This window comes from Artemia sp. Qi Xiang Cuo, chromosome 15 (assembly GCF_049724085.1).
Source record: "Artemia sp. Qi Xiang Cuo chromosome 15, ASM4972408v1, whole genome shotgun sequence".
Taxonomy (NCBI): domain Eukaryota; kingdom Metazoa; phylum Arthropoda; class Branchiopoda; order Anostraca; family Artemiidae; genus Artemia; species Artemia sp. Qi Xiang Cuo.
In genome coordinates this window covers 28,894,815-28,917,553 of record NC_142808.1, presented here as the reverse complement: position 1 = coordinate 28,917,553, position 22,739 = coordinate 28,894,815, and the positions used below count along the sequence as shown (strand labels likewise).

General features: G+C 35.4%; 1 protein-coding gene across 3 annotated transcripts in view; it reads right to left on the bottom strand.

Moving 5' to 3' along the window:
• Positions 1 to 22,739, bottom strand: part of LOC148943521 (trypsin-1-like) — a 202,723-nt gene that overhangs the window by 115,054 nt on the left and 64,930 nt on the right. For 2 of the 3 annotated variants that reach the window (XM_089101772.1, XM_089101774.1), the window contains exon 2: positions 12,321 to 12,510. In XM_089101772.1, coding sequence (XP_088957898.1) covers positions 12,321 to 12,510 — 190 coding nt within the window. The remainder of the gene's footprint in view (positions 1 to 12,320; positions 12,511 to 22,739) is intronic. The other variant, XM_089101773.1, reaches the window with a different exon arrangement.

Here is a 22,739-nt window from a genome sequence, read left to right as displayed (position 1 = left end):
AAACTATATGTTTCAGACAACAAACACCTATGAAAGGCTAAGAAATCCAGCTCAGAAAAGTCAAAAGTAGCAATCCATCCACCCCAAATAATAGGTTTCAGACACTACACACCTATAAAAGACTAAGAAATCCAACTCAGAAAAGCCTGAAATAGCAACCCACACATCCCAAATCATAGGTTTCAGACACCACACACCTACGAAAGACTAAGAAATCCGGTTATGAAAAGTCGGAAATAGCAAACTACTCATCCCAAACTATTGGTTTCAGACAACATTCACCTACGAAATACTAGAAAACCTTAGCTCAGAAAAGCCTGAAATAGCAAACTACACATCCCAAATCATAATGTTCTGACAACACATACCTATGAAAGGCTAAGAAACCTAGCTCAGAAAAGTCGAAAATAGCAAACTACACATCCCAAATCATAGGTTTCAGACACTACACACCTATGAAAGACTAAGAAATCCAACTCAGAAAAGCCCGAAATAGTAATTTACATATCCTAAATCATAAGTTTCAGACAGCATTCACCTACGAAATACTAAGAAACCTTAGCTCAGAAAAGCCTGAAATAGTCAACTACTCATTCCAAACTAGAAGTTTCAGACAACAAACACCTATGAGTGACTAAGAATCCTAGCTCTGAAAAGTCCAAAAAGCAAACTACACCTCCCAAATCATAATTTTCTGAAAGGACACACATATGATAGGCTAAGAAATCTAGCTCAGAAAAGTCGAAAATAGCAAATTAACCATCCCAAATCATAGGTTTCAGTCAACACACACCTACGAATGGCTAAGAAATCCTGCTCAGAAAAGTAAAAAAATAGCAACCCACACATCCCAAATCATAGGTTTCAGACACCACACACCTACGAAAGACTAAGAAATCCGGTTATGAAAAGTCAGAAATAGCAAATTACATATCCCAAATCATAGGTTTCAGACACCACTCACCTATGAACGGCTAAGAAACCTAGCTCAGAAAAGTCAAAAATAGCAAACTACTCATCCCAAACTATAGGTTTCAGACAACAAACACCTATGAAAGGCTAAGAAATCCAGCTCAGAAAAGTCAAAAGTAGCAATCTACCCATCCCAAATCATAGGTTTCATAGAACACACGCCTATGAAAGACTAAGAAATCCAGCTCAGACAAGTCAAAAATAGCAAAGTACATATCCCAAATCATAGGTTTCAGTCAACACTCACCTAGGAAAGTCTAAGAAACCTAGCTCAGAAAAGTCAAAAATAGCAAACTATTCATCCCAAACTATTGGTTTCAGACAGCATTCACCTACTAAATTCTATAAAACATTATATCAGATCAGCCATATATATAAATATAGAAACACATTTTCATTTGTTTCATACAACTATTTCATTTGAAAGTCTTAGAAATCCAGCTCAGAAAAGTCTAAAATAGCAAACTACACATCCCAAATCATAGGTTTCAGACACCACTCACCTATGAAAGACTAAGAAATCCAACTCAGAAAAGTCAAAAATAACAAACTAAATATCCCAAATCATAAGTTTCACTCCACACACATCAACGAAAGGCTAAGAAACCTAGCTCATAAAAGCCTGAAATAGCAAACTACTCATCCCAAACTATTGGTTTCAGACAACATTCACCTAGGAAATACTAGGAAACCTTAGCTCAGAAAAGCCTGAAGTAGCAAACTACACATCCCAAATCATAGGTTTCAGACAACACACATCAACGAAAGACGGGTGCTCGGGGAGAGCCTTTGAGGGTCTGTGGGTCCCATGAGGGTCGGTGGTCCTTTGGGAGCTCGGGGGGACCTTTGGGCACGGGGGGTTGAGCTTGGGGGGCGGGGGATGGCTTTGGGGGGTCGGGGGGGGCCTTGGGGGCCCGGGGTGGGCCTTGGGGGGCGGGGGGGCCATTGGGGGGCGGGGGGCGGGCCTTGGGGCCCCCGTTGGCCCTTTGGGAGCTCGCTGTGCCTTGGGGGGGCCCGGGGATGGCATTTGGGGGTCTGGGTGGGCCTTTGGGGCGCCGGTGGCCCTTTGGGAGCTTGGGGGGCCTTTGAGTGTCCGGGGGGACAGTTGGGGGCCTGGGGGACATTTGGAGCCTGGGGATGGCCTTTGGGGGTCTGGGTGGGCCTTTGGGGGACCGGTGGAGGGCCTTTGGGACCCCGTTGGTCCTTTGGGAGCTCGATGGGCCGTTGGGGGGCCCGAGGGTGCCCTTTGGGGATCCGGGGGCCCTTTGAGGACCAGAGGAGGGCCTTTGAGGGTCTGAGGAGGGCGTTGGGGGGGGCTGGGGCTCTATGGGAGCTTGGGGGCCCTTTGAGTACCGGGAGCTTCCTTCGGGGTTGGGGTGGGGATCGGAACCCTTTGGGGTTGGGGTAGAGGACCTCACAACACTGTTCAAATGGATATTGTGTATTATAACGACCACAGAGTTTCACCCTCAAATTCTCTTCTAAAACCTTTCCTAAAATCTTCTTTCAAAATGTCTCTAACTGTTTCGCCGAAATAATCCCATAAAATATCTAAAACCGTTTCGCCCAAATAATCCCTAAACGTAATTTCAGCGTGTTCCTTTTGTTTGGCATCTCTGCGCTAAAGCATTTCAAATTTCTAGGAAACCCTTTCCTACGTTAATCTCTTCATCTCATAAATGTTCCTAGCTAAACTATTATGGTTTCGTTAGAATATCAATTTACCTCTCCGACTTAAAGCTCCGTGAAGCCGTATTTAAAAATAGAATTTCTATCTCTTTAGAACCCTATCTAAGTTAATCTCTTCATCTCATAAATGTTCCTAGCTAAACTATTATGGTTTCGTTAGAATATCAATTTACCTCTCCGACTTAAAGCTCCGTGAAGCCGTATTTAAAAATAGAATTTCTATCTCTTTAGACTCCCGCATAATTCCAAGATAACAAGTGATGTCATTTATGATTCCTGACACTAAAGATCAATGAAGCCCTATTTCAAAATAGAATATTAATTTTTCTCTCTGTCCTAAAGAACGTTTATCCCTCAGACCTAAGATTAAAGAAGCCTTAATGTTTCTTAATTTCCCCTTCGTGAATCAACAATTTCCCCGCCGATTATGTAAATCCCTCAGGCCTAAAGATTAATGAAGCCATGTTTGTTTCTTAATTCCCCCTTCGTGAATCAATTATTTCCATAGCGATTATGTAAATCAATTTCTCAGGTTAAGCTAACCAAACAACAATGAAGCCATGTTTGTTTCTTAATTCCCCCCTTCGTGAATCAATAATTCCCCCATTGATTATGTAAATCAATTTCACAGGTTAGGTTAGCCAAACAACAATGAAGCCATGTTTGTTTCTTAATTCCCCCCTTCGTGAATCAATAATTTCCCCTAGCGATTATGTAAATCCACGGACATTCACTTCCCCCTCGAGTCCTAGATCAATAACATTGTTCCCGTTAGAATTCAATGCGCATGTGCAACCTTCGCCCCCCGAGTTATTACACATAGAAACATTACGTAATCATTCTCCCTAGGGACTCTATGCCCATATATGGTGTTCGCGTGGGAGTTTTAAAAAAAAGTGTCCGGATCGGGATTCGAAGGGGTGGTGTTATCGTCGGAGCTCATGAGGCCTCTCTACTTATGCTGACTCCAATTCCAACTCCATTCAGCAAAATTACTAAAATTCCGAAGCCCTGCTTTAAAGCTTCTTTTAACTAGATTTATAATTTATAACCGATTTCGAATCTAACTTCAGACATTTTCAATATGCCGACTCCATCTCCGACTCCATTCAGCAAAAAAATTACTAATCATCGACCTTCAGAGCCATTTTTTAAAGGTTCTTTCAACTATATTTGTAGTTTATAACCGATTTTTAACTCTAGCTCCAGACATTTCCAATATTCGGAATCCAAATTTGAATCCATGCAGAAAAACATTACAAAACTCACACTCCAGAGCCCTGTTTTAAAGGTTTTTTTTCACTTGATTTGTAATTTATAACTGATTTCGACTTTGACTTCAGACCTTTTCAATGTGCCGACTCCAACTCAGATTCCATTCAGCAAAAAAATTACTAACAATCCAACTTCATAGCCCTTTTTTAAAGTTTCTTTTAACAAGATTTTTAGTTTATAACTGATTTCCACTCTTGGTCCAGACATTTTCAATATGATGACTCCAACTCTGACTCCACTCAGCAAAAAACTCGTAAACTCCAACTCCAGAGCCCTACTTTAAAGGTTCTTTTAACTAGATTTGTAATTTATAACCGATTTTGACTCTAACTCATGGAATTATCAATATGCCGACTCCAACCTCGACTCCATTGAGCAAAAAATACTAACAATCCAACTTCAGAGTCCTGTTTTAAAGGGTTATTTTTAAACTAGATTTTTAATTTATAGCCGTTTTGAAGTCTAACTCTAGACATTTTTCAGTATGCCGACTCCAACTCCAACTCCATTCAGCAAAATTTACTAAGACTCCAACTCCCTATGCCCCGCTTTAAAGCTTCTTTTAACTAGATTTACAATTTATAACCGACTTCGAATCTAACTTCACACATTTTCAATATGCTGACCGCAACTCCGACTCCATTCAGCAATAAAATTACTAATGATCGACCTTCAGAGCCCTTTTTTAAAGCTTCTTTTAACTATATTTGTATTTTATAACCGTTTACTTATAACCGATATTTACTTTAGCTCCAAACATTTTCAATAATCGGACTCCAGCTCTGACTCCATTCAGCAAAAAATTACTAAACTCCATTTCCAGAGCACTGTTCTAAAGGTTCTTTTGACTAGATTTGTAATTTACAACCGATTTCGAATCTAACTTCAGACCTTTTTAATATGCTGACTGCAACTCAGATTCCATTCAGCAAAAAAAATTACTAACAATCTAACTTCAAGGCCCATTTTTAAAGTTTCTTTTAACTAGATTTGTAATTTCTAACGGATTTCAACTCCAACTGCAAACATTTTCAGTATGCCGACTCCAACTCCGACTCCCTTAAGCAAAAATTACTAAAAATCCAACTCCAGAGCTCTGTCTTAAAAGTATTTGACTAGATGTTTAATTTATAACCGATTTAGACTCTAACTCCGGGAACTTTCAATATGCCAACTCCAACTCTGACTCCATTCAGCAAAAACTATTAAAACTCTAACTCCAGAGCCCTGCTTTAAAGGTTCTTTTAACTAGATTTATAATTTATAAACGATTTCGACTCTATCCCCAGACATTTTCAATGAGCTGAATTTAACTTCAACTCCAATTTCGACTCCATTCAACACAAACAATACTAAAACTCCAACTTTAAAGGCTCTTTTGACTAGATTTGTAATTTATAACCGATTTCGACTCTAAGTCCAGGCATTTTCAATATGTCGACTCCAGCTCGAACTCCATTGAGAAAAAATTACTAAAACTCTAACTCTACAGTCCTGTAACCAATTTCGACTCCAACCAAACATTTTCAATATTCTGGCTCCAACTTCGACTCCATTTAGAAAAAAATTACTAAGACTCAAACTCAAGAGCCCTGTTTCAAAGGTTCTTTTGACTATATTTGTAACTTATAACCGATTTCGACTAAAGCTCCGGGCATTTTCAATATGCCGTCTCCAAGTCCGACTCCATTCAGCAAAAATTACTAAAACTCCAATTCCAGAGCCCTGCTTTAAAGGTTCTTTTAACTAGATTTATAATTTATAACCGATTTCGACTCTAACTTCAGACATTTTAAATATGCCAATTCCAACTCCGACTCAATTCAACAAAAACTTTAATAAAAATACAACTTCAGAGCCCTTTTTAAAAATTCTTATAGCTAGATTTGTAGTTTATAAGCGATTTCTACTCTAGCTCCAGACATTTTCAATATTCTGATTCCAACTCTGACTCCATTCATAGAAAATTACTAAACTCCAACTCCAGAGACCTTTTTTAAAGGTTCTTTTAACTAGATTTGTAATTTATAGCAAATTTCAAGTCTAACTCCAGACATTTTTAATATATCGACTACAATTCCGATTCCATTTAGCTAAAATTACTAAAACTATAACTCCAGAGTTCTGTTTTAAAGGCTCTTTTAACTAGATTTTTAGTTTATAACTGGTTTCTACTCTAGCTCCAGGCGTTTTCAATATGTCGACTACAATTCCGACTCCATTTAGCTAAAATTACTATAACTCTAACACCATTGCCCTGTTTTAAAAGTTCTTTTGACTAGATTCGTAATTTATACCCGATTTTGATTCTAACTCCAGGCATTTTCAATATGTCGACTTCAACTCCGACTCCATTCAGCAAAAATTACTAAAACTACAACTCCAGAGTCCTGTTTTAAAGGTTTTTTTGACTAGATTTGTAATTTATAGCCGATTTTGACTCTAACTCCAGGTATTTTCAATATGCCGCCTCCAACTCCGACTCCATTATGCAAAAATTACCAAAATTCTAACTCCAGAACCTTGTTTTAAAGATTCTTTTAACTGGAATTGTAATTTACAACCGATTTCGACTCTAACTTCAGACATTTTCAATATACCGACTCTATCTCCGACTCCAGTCAATAAAAAATTACTAAAAATCCAACTCCACAGCCCTGTTTTAAAGGTTTTTTTTTTAAGTAGATTTGTAATTTATAACCGTTTCCAAGTCTTCAGAAATTTTCACTGTGTCGACTCAAACTCCGACTCCATTCAGCAAAAATTACTAAAACTACAACTCCAAAGTCGTGTTTAGAGCTTCTTTTAAGTAGATTTGTAATTTATAACCGATTACGACTCCAACTTCAAAAATTTTTAAATGCTGATTCTAACTCCGACACCATTCAGCAAAAAACTACTAAAACTCCAGCTCTAGAGCCATGTTTTTAAGGTTTTTTTGACTAGATTTGTAATTTATAACCAATTTCTACTCTAACTCCGGGCATTATCAATATGCCGACTCCAACTCCTACTCCATACAGCAAAAATTACTAAAACTCCAATCCAGAGCCCTGCCTTAAAAGTTCTTTTAACTAGATTTGTAATTTATAACCGAATTTGACTCTAACTCAGACATTCAATATGCCGACTCCAACTCCGAATCCATTCACCAAAAAATTTACTAAAAATACTACTTTAGAGCCCTTTTTTAAAGCTTCTTTTAACTAGATTTGTAGTTTATAACCAATTTCTACTCTAGCTCCAGACATTTTCAATATGCTTACTCCAACTCTGACTCCTTTCAGCAGAAATTTATTAAACTCCAATTCCAGAGCCCTGTTTTAAAGTTGTTTTTTTAACTAGATTTATAATTTATAACCGATTTCAAGTGCCATTTTCAATATGCTAACTCCGACTCCGTCCAGTCAAAAATTACTAAAGCTCCAACTCCAGAGCCTTCTTTTAAAGGTGTTATGACTAGATTTGTAATTATAACCGATTTTGACAGTAACTCCATGTTGACTCTAATTTTCAATATGTTGACTCTAATTCTGACTATATTCAGCAAAAATTACTAAAACTATAACTCCAGAGTCCTGTTTTAAAGGTCTTTTTAACTAGATTTGCAGTTTATAATTGATTTCGACTCTAACTCCAGGCATTTTCAATATGCCGACTCCAACTTCGACAAAATTACTAAATAATTTCCATTCAACAAAAATTACTAAATAATTTCTTAGACTACACTGCTTTTCCATTTACGAAAAATTAAGTAAAAAAAAGGGGTTTTAATTTTATGAAAGCAGTGGATAGATTACAACAAAACAAGCACTCCGAATATATCGGCCCCACGTCCGGGAGCCTTTCTCAACGGAAAAAAAAGAGAGAAAAAAATGTTATTTAAAATATAATATACATCGAAATACAACATAACTAACACACAAAGAGAGAGAAAAAAACAAAAGAAAAGAAAAGAAATATAAATAAATAAGTAGGAATTAACCTCACTACTTAAATTACACTTCCATTCACTAACAAAAACGAATGTCTATAAGGGTACTACTCGTCTCCTCACAAATCAATGGAAATCTACCAAAAAAATTGAAGAATATATTTATACTTGAGCAAACCAATAAGCAATTGCAGTTCATCAAGCAATTTATGAATTATAAATTGAATGGATTCTTTTGGTTGCAAGCCTAGCTTTAGTTCATTTACTTTTCCCAGGATTTAAATCGTTCTGACCTCTGTTCGTAAGGTCATTATTCGTTTCAGAACAATTATTAAAATCATTACTGGTTGAATATTTTACCTGCTTTTTAATTTAACTATTATAAATTCAATTAATAGAAAATCCCATCTCTATTGATATACTTCACTGCTTTAATACAATTAAAACCCGTTTTTCTTGCTTAATTTTTCGCAAAAATTACTAAAACTCCAACTCCAAATCCCTGCTTTAAAGGTTCTTTTAACTATAACTATAATTTATAACCGATTTTGAATCTAACTTCAGACATTTTCGATATACTGACTCCAACTCCGATTCCATTCAGCAAAAAAAATTACTAAAAATCGAACTTCAGGGCCCTTTTTCAAAAGTTCTTTTAACTAAATTTTTAGTTTATAGCCGATTTCTACTCTAGCTCCAGACATTTTCAATATACAGACTCTAACTCTGACTCCATTCAGCAAAAAATTACTAAACTCCAACTAGAGAGCCCTGCTTTAAAGGTTCTTTTAACTATATTTATAATTTTTAACCGATTTCGAATCTAACTTTAGGCATTTTCGATATGCCGACTCTAGCTCCGACTCCATTCAGCAAAAAAATTACTAAAAATCCAACTTCAGAGCCCTTTTTTTAAAGGTTCTTTTAACTAAATTTTTAGTTTATAACCAATTTCGACTCTAACTCCAAGTATTTTTCATATGTTGACTCCAACTGCGACTCCAATTAGCAAAAATTACTAAAACTCTAACTCCAGAGTCCTGTTTGAAGGTTCTTTTGACTACATTTGTAATTTCTAACTGATTACGACCCTAATTCCAGGCATTTTCAAGATGCTGACTCCTACTCCTACTCCAATCAGCAAAGTTACCTAAACTCTAACTCCAGAGCCCTGTTTTAAAGATTCCTTTAACTAGATTTGTAATTTATAACCAATTTCGACTCGAACTTCAGACATTTTTAATATGCCGACTCCATTCAATAAAATTTTTTTTACTAAAACTCTGACTTCAGATCCCTGTTTTAAAGGTTATTTTTAACTAGATTTGTAATTTATAACCAATTTCAACTTTTGCTCCAGACATTTTCAATATGCCGACTCCAACTTCGACTCCATTCAAATTAAAATTACTCGACAAAAATTACTAAATAATTTCCATTCAACAAAAATTACTAAATAATTTCTTAGACTACACCGCTTTTCCATTTACGAAAAATTAAGTAAAAAAAAGGGGTTTTAATTTTATGAAAGCAGTGGATAGATTACAACAAAACAAGCACTCCGAATATATCGGCCCCACGTCCTGGAGCCTTTCTTAACGGAAAAAAAAGAGAGAAAAAAATGTTCTTTAATAAAAAATATACATCGAAATACAACAAAACTAACACACGAAGAGAGAGAAAAAAACAAAAGAAAAGAAAAGAAATATAAATAAATAAGTAGGAATTAACCTCACTACTTAAATAATACTTCCATTCACTGACAAAAACGAATGTCTATAAGGGTACTACTCGTCTCCTCACAAATCAATGGAAATCTACCAAAAAAATTGAAGAATATATTTATACTTGAGCAAACCAATAAGCAATTGCAGTTCATCAAGCAATTTATGAATTATAAATTGAATGGATTCTTTTGGTTGCAAGCCTAGCTTTAGTTCATTTACTTTTCCCAGGATTTAAACCGTTCTGACCTCTGTTCGTAAGGTCATTATTCGTTTCAGAACAATTATTAAAATCATTACTGGTTGAATATTTTACCTGCTTTTTAATTTAACTATTATAAATTCAATTAATAGAAAATCCCATCTCTATTGATATACTTCACTGCTTTAATACAATTAAAACCCGTTTTTCTTGCTTAATTTTTCGCAAAAATTACTAAAACTCCAACTCCAAATCCCTGCTTTAAAGGTTCTTTTAACTCTAACTATAATTTATAACCGATTTTGAATCTAACTTCAGACATTTTCGATATGCTGACTCCAACTCCGATTCCATTCAGCAAAAAAAATTACTAAAAATCGAACTTCAGGGCCCTTTTTCAAAAGTTCTTTTAACTAAATTTTTAGTTTATAGCCGATTTCTACTCTAGCTCCAGAAATTTTCAATATCCTGACTCCAACTCTGACTCCATTCAGCAAAAAATTACTAAACTCCAACTAGAGAGCCCTGCTTTAAAGGTTCTTTTAACTATATTTATAATTTTTAACCGATTTCGAATCTAACTTTAGGCATTTTCGATATGCCGACTCTAGCTCCGACTCCATTCAGCAAAAAAAATACTAAAAATCCAACTTCAGAGCCCTTTTTTTAAAGGTTTTTTTAACTAAATTTTTAGTTTATAACCAATTTCGACTCTAACTCCAAGTATTTTCCATATGTCGACTCCAACTGCGACTCCAATTAGCAAAAATTACTAAAACTCTAACTCCAGAGTCCTGTTTGAAGGTTCTTTTGACTACATTTGTAATTTCTAACTGATTACGACCCTAATTCCAGGCATTTTCAAGATGCTGACTCCTACTCCTACTCCAATCAGCAAAGTTACCTAAACTCTAACTCCAGAGCCCTGTTTTAAAGATTCCTTTAACTAGATTTGTAATTTATAACCAATTTCGACTCGAACTTCAGACATTTTTAATATGCCGACTCCATTCAATAAAATTTTTTTTACTAAAACTCTGACTTCAGATCCCTGTTTTAAAGGTTTTTTTAACTAGATTTGTAATTTATAACCAATTTCAACTTTTGCTCCAGACATTTTCAATATGCCGACTCCAACTTCGACTCCATTCAAATTAAAATTACTAAAAATCCATCTCCAGAGCCCTCTTTTAAAGGTTGTTTTAGCTAGATTTGTAATTTATAACAGATTTCCACTCTAACTTCAGACATTTACAATATGCCATCTACAACTCCGACTCTATTTAATAAAAAAATTACTTAAACTCCAACTTCAGATCCTTGTTTCAAAGGTTATTTTTAACTAAGTTTTGTAATTTATAACCGATTTCGTCTCTAGCTCCAGACATTTCCAATATACCAACTTAACTTAGACTCCATTCGGAAAAAAAATCACTGAAAATCCAACTCCAAAGCCCTGTTCTAAAGGTTCTTTTAACTAGAGTTGTAATTTATAAACGATTTCTACTCTAACTCCAGGCATTATCAATATGCCGACTCCAACTTCTACTCCATTGAGCAAAAAATTACTGAAAATCGAACTTCAAAGCTCTGTTTTAAAGGTTCCTTTAACTAGATTTGTAATTTATAACCGATGTCGGTTACGTGCCCAATGAGGAATGAAAAAAAGAAATTTACAATATCTGAAATAACTACTTTAGACCCTTTTTAAATTACTTTTTCTCAGAATGGGGAAAATTTCTGCCAGACAGAATGATCAAAACACGTAGAGTAGTGTACAGTTGGTTCACTTTTCGAAGTTCTGTCTCCCTTCTACATGGATGGTCCCTCCGAGCTTCAAATTTGCTTATTTGCCTGGTGGTAGTTCAATTTTTTTTATTTATATCGGAACAATCTAAAAAGTCGTTGATCAAGACGCGTTGGAGAATATCAATTCAGGATTCAAAATGTTATCCTGAATTCAGAATAGCAATTCAGAATTCAATAGGAATATGAGGGATACCAATTCACCAAAATGCCGGGAGGGGGAGGGAGTTTTTCGATCTAGCTTTTGGTGTGGTTTTTTATCTAGGGGGTAATTCCTTTCCCTTATATGCAATTTGGGCTCTAAAAGATGTTACCCTTCTTTCTTTACTATAAAAAGGGAAACAAATTCTTACTTTACAAATAAATTCTAGTTCAAGTTTACAACATATTGAACGAAAAATATGAACTTAAAAGCTGTAACTGAACTTTCATAAGGGTTGTACAGTAGTACTAACAAAACTAAAAATAAATCGAAAAACAACTAGCAGCAAAGATCGTGCTTTTGCAATTAGTTGATCAGTTCCATGAAAGAATTATCAATGAAAAAAAAACTATCAAAACTGGCCACCGTAAAATGTAGTGATGCGTATATTCATCTTACTTGACATTCATCACAGAAAAGAGCTATAAGGTAAGGCATTTCCTATGGCTGATTGCCCAAATAATTTCCAAACGTAGCATAAAATTAAGAACTAATTATAAACAATATGTTTCTCACCCTTTGACACAGGATGCAGCTGTCAAAATGTGTAGGGAATTATATATAACACCACCACATACATGAGTCCATCCGAAGGATCCAAATTGTTGAATTGAAACAAGAGAAGGGAAGTCCCCAGGTTGAACTGATGCTTGGGGGTTGACTATTTTTCCAAATCGAGAGGATCCCTTATTGAGTTCTGAAAAACCTAATAATTTGGGAGATGAGAATCAAAGGAGTTCTTCTAGATGTTCGTCACCTATCTTACAAACCTCAGATTTATTGACACAGATAAACATTTGCTACCTATTCAAAGACCGAGGTTTAGATTGGTTTTTACACATTAGGAAAATTTCCTGCTTTTTTTGTAAAATCGTTTAATTTAAACAAACTAAATTTTAAATAGACTTTGGCCCTTACGAGGAAAATTATGCTACCTTAAAAATAAACTCATTTTTAAGGAAAACAATTTCAAAAGTTTGAGCGACAATCAGACTTATAAACGCTCGATTGACGTTCCTTATTTAGCCAGCCAAAGATGACAGTTTATGGTTGATTATGTAAAGATTAATTCCAAAACATTTCTTCTCCGGAGTCTAATATGTAACTATCATAGACAAAAAGTATATAATTTCGAATTAAAATCAAGTATTTTGCACTAGGCATCAAGCCATGGTTAATTGTAGAAAAAGCCAAGACAGATAGTCGGAGTAATGGAGAGGCAAATCTGGGCTAAGCCCTTTTAAAGATTGTATAAATCACCTGCAATATTATTGCACGTGTCCAGCTAGCTTATACTGTCATGTAAAAAAGGGTCGGATATTAGGCATGGCTTGAACCTGTTCGTGCGGATGGTTCTTTGTCTTGGAAGACAGTGTCGCCATGTTTAATAAACGATCAGTTTATTCAAATGATCAATCGACTTTTATTAAGCAATATTTAGTAATTGATCTTAAAATTAAAATCGAAAACAGGATTAAAACCAATAACAAAAAACTATGATTATTCCATAGATTATTTTTATTTATCTTGAATTTCTTTTGTAAATTACCAATCCATCGAATATATTTGCGTTTAAAAGGCAACATTCGTGAAATTTTTTTTTAAAGAAAATGAAGAGATACGAGTACAAGCGCCAAATTTATCGGTTAACGAAATATTCCTGTGTTGGATATACGTAATACATAACTTGTGTACGTGTAGTTATGCTGCTAAAAAAAATACAGGTAAGCTGAAAAACTACAAAATATGTTTATGCACAAAAACGTAATAGGTGAAAATCCACAAAAAATGTAAAAAAAAAAAAAAAATCTATTTCTATTGTGTAACCCATTTTTTAGGTTCATCTTACTCGAACTGCTTAACCCATGGACCCAGGTATTCAGCGTATCGTAGTCTTTTTCTACCTAAACATTCTTCATTTTTCTGTAAAGAATGTGGTTTATAATACTAGGCACGTCGTTTATAGTAAATGAAAAAAACCTTGAAATACTAGCTCAAATTGTAACTAGTCCAAGTTTTGACATTAGTCTTTGCTATAGTTTTTATATTTATTAAATAAGAAAAACAAGTTTTTTCCACTGAAAGTGAGGAGCAACATTAAAACTTAAAACGAACAGAAATTATTGCGCATATTAGGGGTTTCTCCCCCTAGTCAATGCCTCGCTCTTTACACTAAAGTTCGAATTTTGTTCGAATTGCAAATCCCTGAATGATAAAGGCCGTTTAATTAGAACAGATAGCTCTTTTGAAAGTACCAAGAAAAATTTTAGCGTAAAAAGTGAAGTATTGACTAGGGGCAAATCCCCTCACACACGTAATACTTTCTGTTCGTTTTAAGTTTTAATGTAATGGTCATCCCACATAATCCCCTCTTCCGACACCTCTCCATCCAGAAAAAATACCTCCTGAAAACGTCTGTATACTTCCCAATAACCAATACTATATGTAAACAATGGGCAAAGTTCATAACTTGCAGCCCTTTCCCCGGGAACTTTGGGGGGCTAAGTCATCCTCAAAGACATATTTATTAGATATTTGACTATGCTGAACAAAATGGCTGTCTCAAAATTTTGATTGGGTGACTTTGGGAAAAAAATGAGCATGGGAGGGGGCCAAGTTACCCTTCAATTTTTTTGGTGACTTAAAAAGGGAACTAGAACTTTTAATTTCCGTTCGAATGATCCCTCTTACGATATTTTAGGACTAGGGGTTCGATACGATGACCCTTGGGGGAAAAAAACAAATAAACACGCATCCGTGATCTTTCTTCTGGCAAAAAATACAAAATTCAACATTTTTGCAGATAGGAGCTTGGAACATCTACAATTGGGTTTTCTGTTGCGCTGAATCTGATGGCTTGATTTTCATAAAGATCGTATATCTTTTAAGGGGTGTTTTCCCCTTTTTTCGAAAAAAAGGCAAGAATTTTCTGGCTCGTAACTTTTGATGGGTTAGGCTAAATTTGATGAAGCTTATACATTTGAAATCAACATAAAAATACAATTCTTTTGATGTATCTACTGGTATCAGAATTCCGTTTTTTAAAGTTTCGGTTACTATGGAGCCGGGTCACTCCTTACTTACAGTTCGTTACCCCGAACTGTTTGATCATTGAACATAAGACACAAAGAAAGGCCTTTAACTTTTTCTTATTGGGTCTAGGAACGAACAACAGCAAATCAGGCAGCGGGCTGACAAAAATATGACATTATATCATATAGAAATATGTATGTACATATTTCATCATCTTGTACATCACAACTGAAGTTTTGGTAAAAAAAAAATAGTTTCTTTTTCAATAATAAGTTTTGTTACTTGCAAAAGAGCACTGGAGCATAGCAATTTTTTTCAAATGGACCCTTAAGGCTAGACGGAATTAAACCGAAAATTAGCTATGGAAAAGAGATTTTACTGTGCAAAAATGGGGCGGTTATCTTTTGATGAATGCAAACGGGTTAAGAAGGCGGTCCTTAACTTAACTCTGCAAAATTTCAATAGCAGGGTTTCAAGCTCTCGCCTGATTTTAAAAGACAAAATCGCAAAAAAGGTAAAAAGCGGACAAATATGTAGAATTTTGTTTCCCTCTTAGCATTAGCCTTTAGTAAAGTTGAGAAAAGACTAGCAATAAAAAAGAAGAAGGATCAATTACAGAAAAACGTAAGGACGTTTGATAAGACATTGACAGGAAAGAATACACTTATTTAGGTAGCTACCGACAGAAAATTTTCCGGGGGGGGGATGGGCAGACGCCAAAACAGCAGGGGTGGTGGGGGGACAGGGAATATATTTCAGGATATTTATTTTTGTAGGAATAAGTTTATTTATAAATACTTTTAGTGACAAACTCAAACAAAAAGAGCAATTAAATTGAATTCAAAATGAAACAAAATACAGTATATTTTAAACAACAAGGATTCCTGGCAAAGGGAATCGCTTTATTTGATCAATAATATATGTAATTATTATGCATTTAATCTGAAAAGAAAATCAGACTGAAACCAAAATTATTGAAAGATTTATTGCTTCCATAGCTTTATGCTTTATTGCATGCTTTATGCAATTTCCTACTCCTTAGAATAGTTTACAGAAAGAGTAGAGATACTCAAAAATCATCCTGCCTGCATAGATACCACGTCTTGATTTTGTACCGGCCATGTAAAATGTCAAAAAAAAAAAACAAAGACACAAAACTCTGTGAAAAAAAAAACGACAAACGAGACTGCGGCCAATGGAGAGGAAAGACACTACAAATGCAAAACAACGCGGATATTTTGCTTGTATCCAAACAAGGCGTCTTCAGCACGAAAGAAACAGAAGAGGAAAAAGATAAAAAAAACAAACAACAAGCTAAAACTAAAAAACCAATAAAACCACCACCAAAAAAATATATTAGTTTTAGCTTTTTTTTTATCTTGTTCCTCTTCCGTTTCTCTCGTGCTGAAGACGCCTTGTTTGAATACAGGCAAAATATCCGCGTTGTTTTGCATTTGTCGTTTCTTTTTTCTCCACTGGGTGCAGTCTCGTTTTTTTTTTTTTTCTTTTTTTGTCAGTGAGATTTTTCTCTTTGGTTGGTTTTTTGTCATGGCTGGCCAGTTCGGCTTAAGATCTTCCATGTAAAATGTACCTCTTTCATAACAGGACAATTCTCCACCTCTAACTTAAATCCTTTTATAATCAGACATTTACAAAATTTACAGAACAGCGAAGGAAAAAACTAAATTTAAACTTACTATTTAGCTGTCAAATTGATCATCTTTCTTTCTATTAGCCTATTCAACTAGATAAAATGAACAGGTTAAAAAAAAATTGTCACAGGAGAATCTTATCAAATAGTTCGTGATAAAAAAAAAACTGGAAGTAAAAAGTGACTTGGGCCAATATCCACCAAAACTAAAAAAAGAATTCTCTTGACAATTGCTAGACCAACAGTATTGACTTTTTATGCTGATTCTAAATATATAAAATTATTTCAGTTTATTGTTACCCACCCACAACAAAAAATTTAAGAAAATTTGGCTAGTTTTTGAAAAAAGGGGAACACTCCCAGAAATGTTAGTGATCTTATCGAAAATCCCTTAATAAGAAAATCATATCAGATAACTCTACGATAGAAGTTTCAAGCTCTAATCTTCAAATGTGGAGTTTCGCTTTTTTTCTTTTTTTTTTATTTTTTTTTCTTTTTTTTTTTTTTTTTTTCTTTTTCCCAGGGGTGATTGTATCAAGGTGAATGCCCAAGATAATTGGGAGGGAGTTCATTCAAGCGTAAATTGAAAGCTCTTTTTTAAATGACCATACACGTTGGGCCAGAGGAAAGTTTAGTTTTCTGCCATTTTATGACACCAAACTACGACTTTACTCCAAAGAGGACGAATTCGCAATCAACATAAAATTATGAGAAGTTAATTGATTTAAAAGTACCAATAACTATATTTTATACTTCCCAGTAGCAAAAGAAGTAATGCTAAACGGTGGCACTACTGGCTTCAACCAGGTTGATTCGCTTTATTTGTAATGAAATTAGGATATGTTTGGTGATCTGTAATTGAGTATCAGCTACAATGAGGGGGGAGAGTCATTCTTTAGGCGGGGATAGGCTAGATTCCTTAAAAATTACATATTAATGGACACACTGCTTACTCTTCATGAGACTTCAGATAAATGTTAAAAGAGGTAGAGAGGAGTTAAAATTAATTAAAATGTTTCTCTATACAGCTAAAATAAATAAATTCCCATATCTACCAGCACAGAGGGGGGGAAAAAGCAAGACATGCCATCATCAGCCCAGCCAGTAAATTTCTTTGGGGTGGCAAATACTAGTAGTAACCTATCTAGTACTTTCAACCCTACATTCAACCCTACAAGAATATGGTCAAAAGTGTAATAGATTGAAAACCTACATGAAAATATACATTGGAATTGCGCAAGAAAAACCCATGGTTTTGTCATTAAACTCACGCGTGAATATTTTAAAAGTTGGCTCACTATAATGCATATTATGAAACTAAATTCGAGGTTTTTTAAACTTGGCAAGGTATAATGTAGTCATACATCTTTTGAGAGTTTGGTTGTAATAATATAATGTTGTCAAACAGGTTTTTTTCTGTTTTTGTTGTCAATTGCACAATGAATGTACATCATGAGTTCACGTGTACATTCTTAAAAAAAACTGGTATGATATAAAGTAGTCAAACATATTTTGGGAGCACGCCCGAAATTATGTAACTGAACATCCACTTTTTATTCATCCTTGAAACCCCGTATAAAATGGTCATGTATTGGAATTTAATTTTCACTATGTTTTAACATATCGAGCATAGTACACTGTATTTTATTAACTCTGGAACAATGGATATTTATATTTTCAATGTGAGTACACTTTCATTCTTTATTTCCAAAAAAAAAATCGTTTTACTAGTAAATTCAAATTTCAGGGGGACTTAGCCCCCCTCCCCCCCACCCCAACAATAAAAACCCATACAATAGTCTACTCATTAGAAAACGCAAAGTACGCTTTTTTCCTCTATGTAAACAAAAACCACCCCCACCCTGCTCTATATAAATAGTTATTTAGTTACAAAAATGTCCTTTTTTACAGTTATAAAAAATGCGTTTTCTTTAACAGCTTAAATGGAAAGCTTCGGTGTTACAAAGGAAGTGACAGTTTAGGGAATCAAATTTCACACGCTCTTGCTATCACAGAGATTAAAACCATATGTGTTTATAATTACAGAAAAGGGTCCTTTTTTTGGAACCAAACTTCAACGTGTCGTATCTGAAAACAAAAGCTTGGTGATTAAACCAGGCTTTGTCTAATTCTAGCCAAAACTCAGAATTAATAGGGGGCAAGATGGAACGATGCCACATTCTGTGTGTTTTTATCTAAGCCTTTTTAATTATTTCTAAAGTGCTAATAGATATAGAATGCTAGAAATATCAGAATTGACTTTATAGGTCAAATTATATTATGGGGAGATGTTTTTGAAATCCTCCTTCCCCCCAAACTCAAAATTTTATTTTAGAAGCCTTTTTAATTATTTCTAAAGTGCTAATAGATATAGAGTGCTAGAAATATCAGAATTGACTTTATAGGTCAAATTATATTATGGGGAGATGTTTTTGAAATCCCCCATCCCCCCAAACTCAAAATTTTATTTTAGAAGCCTTTTTAATTACTTCTAAAGTGCTAATAAATATAGAGCGCTAGTAATATCAGAATCGGCTTTATAGGCCAAATTATATTATGTGGAGATGTTTTTGAAATCCCCCTTCCCCTCAAACTAAAATTTCTCAAAATTTTACTATAAAAGCTTTTCTTTTTAAATATTTCTAAAGTGCTAATAGTTATAGCACTACAAACATCAGAATAAACTTTAGAGGGCAATTTATCTGTAAAAGGGAGGTTATTTCCTTACTAAATTTTTCTTCCTTTTAAAGGAGGAGGAAGATTCCTACAATCACTCCCCCCCCCCAAAAAAAAAGATACCAAGATGGGTTGATATGACATCGATGCAAGCTGCAAGACCATCAATCATCAGATATGCTAGCTCCATTACAAGCTCTCTGGACCAGCCAGGAGCCTCTCAAGCCAGTGTCAGCTCTGCAAAAACCTCTATGCAACCTGGCAGAAAATTCAAGAGAGAATGGATAGATTCTCATAATGCATCAGTCTCATCTAGTCAAGATCGGGAGGTCACCCCCTATCAAGCATTGCCGGGCCCTTCACGACCAATGCAAAGCGAGAATGATGTGGCCCCTACAGCTCTCGACATGCAAGCTGCAAATTTAAATGTGAGTTTTCAAATATTATTTCTCGCTAATTATTCTTTTTCCCAAGTCAATTTGAAGGAGTGTGTGTGTGAGCGGTACATGCGCCGCTTATTTTTCTGTATAGCCGATAATTCATTGATATAGTATAATTAATGTTGCTAATTCAATAACGTCTTTATTTTTTTTGTTTGTGTGTGTGTGTCTGTGTGTGTGTGAGCGGTACATGCGAAGCATCTACTCGATAATTACTTGAGATAGTATAATGAATATTGCAAATTCAATAACGTCGTAATGATTGTTGCATGTGTGTATGTGTGTGTGTGTGCGGTGCATGCGCCGCGTCTACTCGATAATTCATGGAGATAGTATAATGAATATTGCAAATTCAATAACGTCGTAATGATTTTCATTATTTTGTGGTGTGTGTGTGTGTGTGTGTGTGTGTGAGCGGTGCATGCGTCGCATCTACTCGATAATTCATTGAGATAGTATAATGAATATTGCAAATTCAATAACGGTGTAATGATTTTTGTATGTGTGTGTGTGTGTGTGTGTGTGTGTGTGTGTGTTTGTGTGTGTGTGTGTGTGTGTGTGTGGGTGCGTGCGTGTGTGTGTGTGAGCGGTGCATGCGCCACATCTACCCGATAATTCATGGAGATAGTATAATGAATATTACAAATTCAATAACAACGTAATGATTTTCACTATTTTATTGTGTGTCTGTCTCTATGTTACAAGCAAAATTTGTGGTTTATTATGTATTTTTTCTGTAAATAATATTATGAGCAAAAAGTATTTAGTTTAAATAATTTTAAGAGGAATTGAGTTTTATGGGTGGTATGAAAAACAAAAATGAACATGATTTTTCAACTTTATGAAATAATGCTTATTTCACATAAAAATAAAACCTTTTTTCTATAGATTAATGATATACCACTACCATTGAGTGATGAGACATCAGCATTTACTAGAGCAACTCTTTCACCACCAACGGAGTTCAGTGATGAATCTGCATTAGTTCTAGAGAATATGGAATGGCATAGGGAATTCCATAATGATGTTTTTGGGGAATTGGCTAGCCTTACACGACTTAACATGTGATATTGACATGCTTAGGGATCCGGAGTAGGCGGATGGTTTTATGAGTAATCTTTTGGAGGGTGTTACTAGTGGTTCTGAACCGGGTTCTCATAACGAAATTCCAGCATTGGGCAATATAGGTTGCAGCGATCAGTGGTCTCCAAACACCTTGGAATATGTACTATCAGGCTTAGGGGACCTCATGCCATCTCCAACCAATGTTATTGAACAGACTGGGAGTGGTGTGTTATTGACAATTCTATGTCACCCCCCCCACCATTCCGTTTAATGATATAGCTAGTACTAGTAGTAGTAATACAACAACACCAGTATCCCATCTTCCAGATTTTTTTCTGTCCAACTCTGCCTTGAACCACACAAAGGTCTAAAGCGCCAAATTCGGTGATCCCTTAAAATCTCTTGTTTCGGGGGATATAATAACATATCCCTCGACAATTAAACATTCATATAATAATAAGATTCGAGCCGTTCTTTAACAACAGATGGGGGCGTGGGGGGGTGGGGGTCAGTTTAAAAGCATTAATAGCACTAACAATTTTTTTTCAAATGAAAATGCGAGCGAGCTGTATTCAAAATACTTGCACAGAGAGATGTTGGCAATTCACCCGCATTTATCAAATTATGGGGAGGTTTTTCTAAATTGGGCTAATAGTATTCAAAATAAGTAGGAAAATTATAACGAGGGGGGTAGTGGATCTGTGGTTTTATTTATTGAAAGTTTAAATGTTATTATATGTAGGTTTAAAAAGGATTTTATTGTAAGAGGTGGGCATGGGAGAGGGAGGGCAATTGAATTAAAAGATCATTCAGATTTAGAGGGGTGTAGGGAGATACAACGAATCTGTTTCGATACGAGGCTGCTTTGTTTCAAGTATGCATTTTTAATTGCAGCATACAGACCACTTCAAAAAGATGCATCTAAGAAAAAGTTGGATAAATGGTAGTTAATGGTAGGGAGGGTTCAAAGTTCCCCAAAGTAGATTTTAATTATTTAAATGGTCAATTTTCTGTGACACTAAAAGGAATAGATATTTTTGAGCGGGGTAATGCACATTTAAAGATTTGTGTCACGGTGTTACAGTATGAACCAGAATTTGAGGAGGGCCAGCGTTCTGATAAGAAGGGTGTATTATTTCCAGTGCGGGCTCCTTCAATTGAATCAGTAGAACATTGGATGTGGCTTCTATACACCCCAACCACACTCTCCGATTCGATAGGTCATTTCAATCCAATTACGGATATTAGTAGGGTTATATGTGCAAGTAAAAAGAGAGGTGGTGTGTGTTATTACTGTCCAACATGCCTCTCAGGGTTATGGACTGATTTAAAGTTAAAGCATCACATGAAACACTGTAAACGTCATGGATACCAGGCTGTGGAGACGGTAAGCGGAGATAGAGTGATCTTACGTTTTAAAAATTCTCAAAACACGCTCTTGCAGAGCAATCAAAACGCTTTGGAATGCGAGGCGATGCTGACAAACGTGTATAATTCGTCAAACTTAAAATGTTTTACAATATATGAATCAATAGGGGTTTCTAACAGTCCCACGCAACGAAATTCCAACAATACCATGCAAGTGCTGGATGTAGTTGAGATGTTGAGTGACGGTGAAGACTGAATGCGCTCGGCATTGGTCAGTCTAATCAAAACAGCGAACGGTGCAATTTCGCGCCTTCGTTATACAAACTATCCTATGCTCCTATCACCAGATGACATAGTGGCCATTAAAAATCGTAAAATATGTTGGGTTTGCAAGGGAGAACTTGATGATGGTGTTGGGAATGGGGGAGGAGGAAGGTGATCGACCATGATCATTTGTGGCAGGAAATTACATCGGGGGGGAGTAACTTTAGAGGGGTAACCCATCAGTCATGCAATTTAAACGTTAGACAACAATATTTCGTACCTGTTTTTATGCACAATTCCAATTACCACTTAAAGTTTGTTTTACCGGCGTGGGCCCGCATTGCCAATGGTGGAGTTGTAGATAACGCATGGATAGATGGCTCTTTTTCGTATAATATCATACCCAAATCATCGGAGAAGCTACTGCTGCTAGAATTC